The 1,179-nt window shown below is 42.9% G+C and overlaps 1 protein-coding gene across 2 annotated transcripts in view; it reads left to right on the top strand.

The window, feature by feature from the left end:
- The first annotated feature begins 305 nt into the window (after positions 1 to 305).
- The window catches only part of malrd1 (MAM and LDL receptor class A domain containing 1), a 29,927-nt gene continuing 29,053 nt past the window's right edge, over positions 306 to 1,179 (top strand). For both annotated transcript variants that reach the window (XM_019876052.1, XM_019876051.1), the window contains exon 1: positions 306 to 538. In XM_019876052.1, coding sequence (XP_019731611.1) covers positions 349 to 538 — 190 coding nt within the window. In that variant the 5' untranslated portion in view covers positions 306 to 348. The remainder of the gene's footprint in view (positions 539 to 1,179) is intronic.

The following is a 1,179-nucleotide window of genomic DNA, read 5'->3' as shown; positions in this document are numbered from 1 at the left end:
CTGTGTGTGTGTGTGTGTGTGTGTGTGTGTGTGTGTGTGTGTGTGTGTGTGTGTGTGTGTGTGTGTGTGTACATATATATACTGTATATTATATATATATATATATATATATATATAGACACACACATTCATACACAAATTTAATACATTTAAACAAATACTGTTCAACAAAAAAATCTTCTCTCTGATTTTCAGATTAAAAAACGATCGGTGAATGTGCAGCATGCTAATAACAATCCCTCATCGATAACCAACCTCTGATCGGAGAGTCCCCGAACGACGGCGAGCAACAGAGCCTGCACGCACAGCCGACTCGGGGGCCGCTGCCCTTGCTTCCTGCGACCGCCGATGCGCAGCCGACGCTCGGGCCACCTTTGCACCAGCTCCCCGACGGCTAGCGGTCTGCATCCCGCGAACGAGGCCTCCAGTAGCGGGCCGTACAGCTCTCGGGGCACCCAGCGCAGCCAGTGGGGCGACGAGCTGTGGTCGCTCACCACCTCCTTCGCGCACAGGCTCAACAAGGAAAGCGCCATCTTTGGTAAGACATTAGACGCAAAAAAAAAAAAAAAAAAAAAAATTTAAGATCAACAGCACGTTAACATGTACACCTAGGATGCCGATCTTTGGTCCATGTTAGCGACCGATTGAGGAAGCTTCAGCATCTGTTTACACTTTTACACTGTCGCATTCTTGTGACGTAGACGTATGCGACACGAACAGTCATAAATACATCCGTCAAACACAGAACCTGTTTCTCGTCGTGTTATGTATTTACTCAACCCTTGATACAATTTATTTTTTAAATATTTGAATTAACTATTGTTGTTCTAATTGGGGGACACTATTTTAAAAGAGGTTTTAATAAAAAATGTTTTTAATGCCGAGTGCACATCATTGTTCCAGCCCCCCTCCCGACACCCCCATTTCAGTAGCTGGAAGTGTCTCCACTTTGCCAAGTGGGTGTGCATCAAATACATCTTAATGATGACCAAACGTTGTCATCATGGGCGTCATTAGGCCTATTTTAGGGAGGCTTCAGCCTCCCTAAAAATGTCTTTAGCCCCCCTAAATAATTTCATTGCATTATTTTAAAAAAAGTATTATTTATTTTTCCTGTACTTTTGCTAATATATTGCATCAAATTCAATGTAATGTGGCCATTTTAAATTATATTTCGGT

The sequence above is a fragment of the Hippocampus comes genome, unplaced genomic scaffold (assembly GCF_001891065.2).
Source record: "Hippocampus comes isolate QL1 unplaced genomic scaffold, H_comes_QL1_v1.1 scaffold60, whole genome shotgun sequence".
Classification (NCBI taxonomy): domain Eukaryota; kingdom Metazoa; phylum Chordata; class Actinopteri; order Syngnathiformes; family Syngnathidae; genus Hippocampus; species Hippocampus comes.
The sequence above is the reverse complement of the archived record's forward strand: the minus strand, read 5'-3'. Positions and strand labels throughout refer to the sequence as shown.